The 686-nt window shown below is 65.7% G+C and overlaps 1 protein-coding gene across 1 annotated transcript in view; it reads left to right on the top strand.

The window, feature by feature from the left end:
- Nucleotides 1-686, top strand: part of MAN2A2 (mannosidase, alpha, class 2A, member 2) — a gene marked incomplete at its 5' end in the record, with an annotated part of 8,926 nt that overhangs the window by 4,558 nt on the left and 3,682 nt on the right. Inside the window, 2 exon segments of the mRNA XM_010291478.1 lie at nucleotides 111-178; nucleotides 346-511. Coding sequence (XP_010289780.1) covers nucleotides 111-178; nucleotides 346-511 — 234 coding nt within the window.

The following is a 686-nucleotide window of genomic DNA, read 5'->3' as shown; positions in this document are numbered from 1 at the left end:
TGGGGCGGGGTGGGGGGCCGGGGGAGGGGTCCCCCGCCTGTGCCTGTGTCCCTGGGCTCAGCTGGCAGGGGTGGTGGGTGCACCTCAGCTCTGACTGCTTCTCTCCCCAGGATGACACGCGCCCCAACCAGGACTCCCTCCCGGAGAGAACAGTTGTCAAACTGGATGCCTCACCCCGGTAGGGCCTGCCTACCTTGCTCTCGGGGCTTGTGGGACCGTCAGGGAGGGCCTGAGACTCTGTGAAGCAGTTGGTTGGGTGCATGGGACCTGTGGGTGGTGTGGGGCATGGGGCATCCAGGATGCTGTGGGGCTGGGGTGCCCATCCCTGTGTGACCTCACCTGCAGGTTCCTGGTGGTGTTCAACCCACTGGAGCAGGAGCGCCTGAGTGTTGTGCCGGTGCTGGTGGACTCCCCAAATGTGCGTGTGCTCTCTGAGGAGGGGCAGCCCCTGCCTTCCCAGCTCAGTGTGCACTGGGGCTCCGCCACTGACGTGGTGCCTGACGTCTACCAGGTATGGGGTGCCCCGATGCCACTGCCCAGCCCATCCTCAGCCTGCACAGCCCATGTGTGCCAGCCTCCCATCCTCACACACTGCCCTCACGGCAGGGACACTCCGTGAGCCCTCCTCTGTGGCAACAAGTGTCCCCGCATCCCAACACAACCTCCCACTGCTCGCGAACGCCCAG

The sequence above is a fragment of the Phaethon lepturus genome, unplaced genomic scaffold, assembly GCF_000687285.1.
Source record: "Phaethon lepturus isolate BGI_N335 unplaced genomic scaffold, ASM68728v1 scaffold38547, whole genome shotgun sequence".
NCBI classification, from domain to species: domain Eukaryota; kingdom Metazoa; phylum Chordata; class Aves; order Phaethontiformes; family Phaethontidae; genus Phaethon; species Phaethon lepturus.
This window is presented reverse-complemented; position numbering and strand designations above follow the sequence as displayed.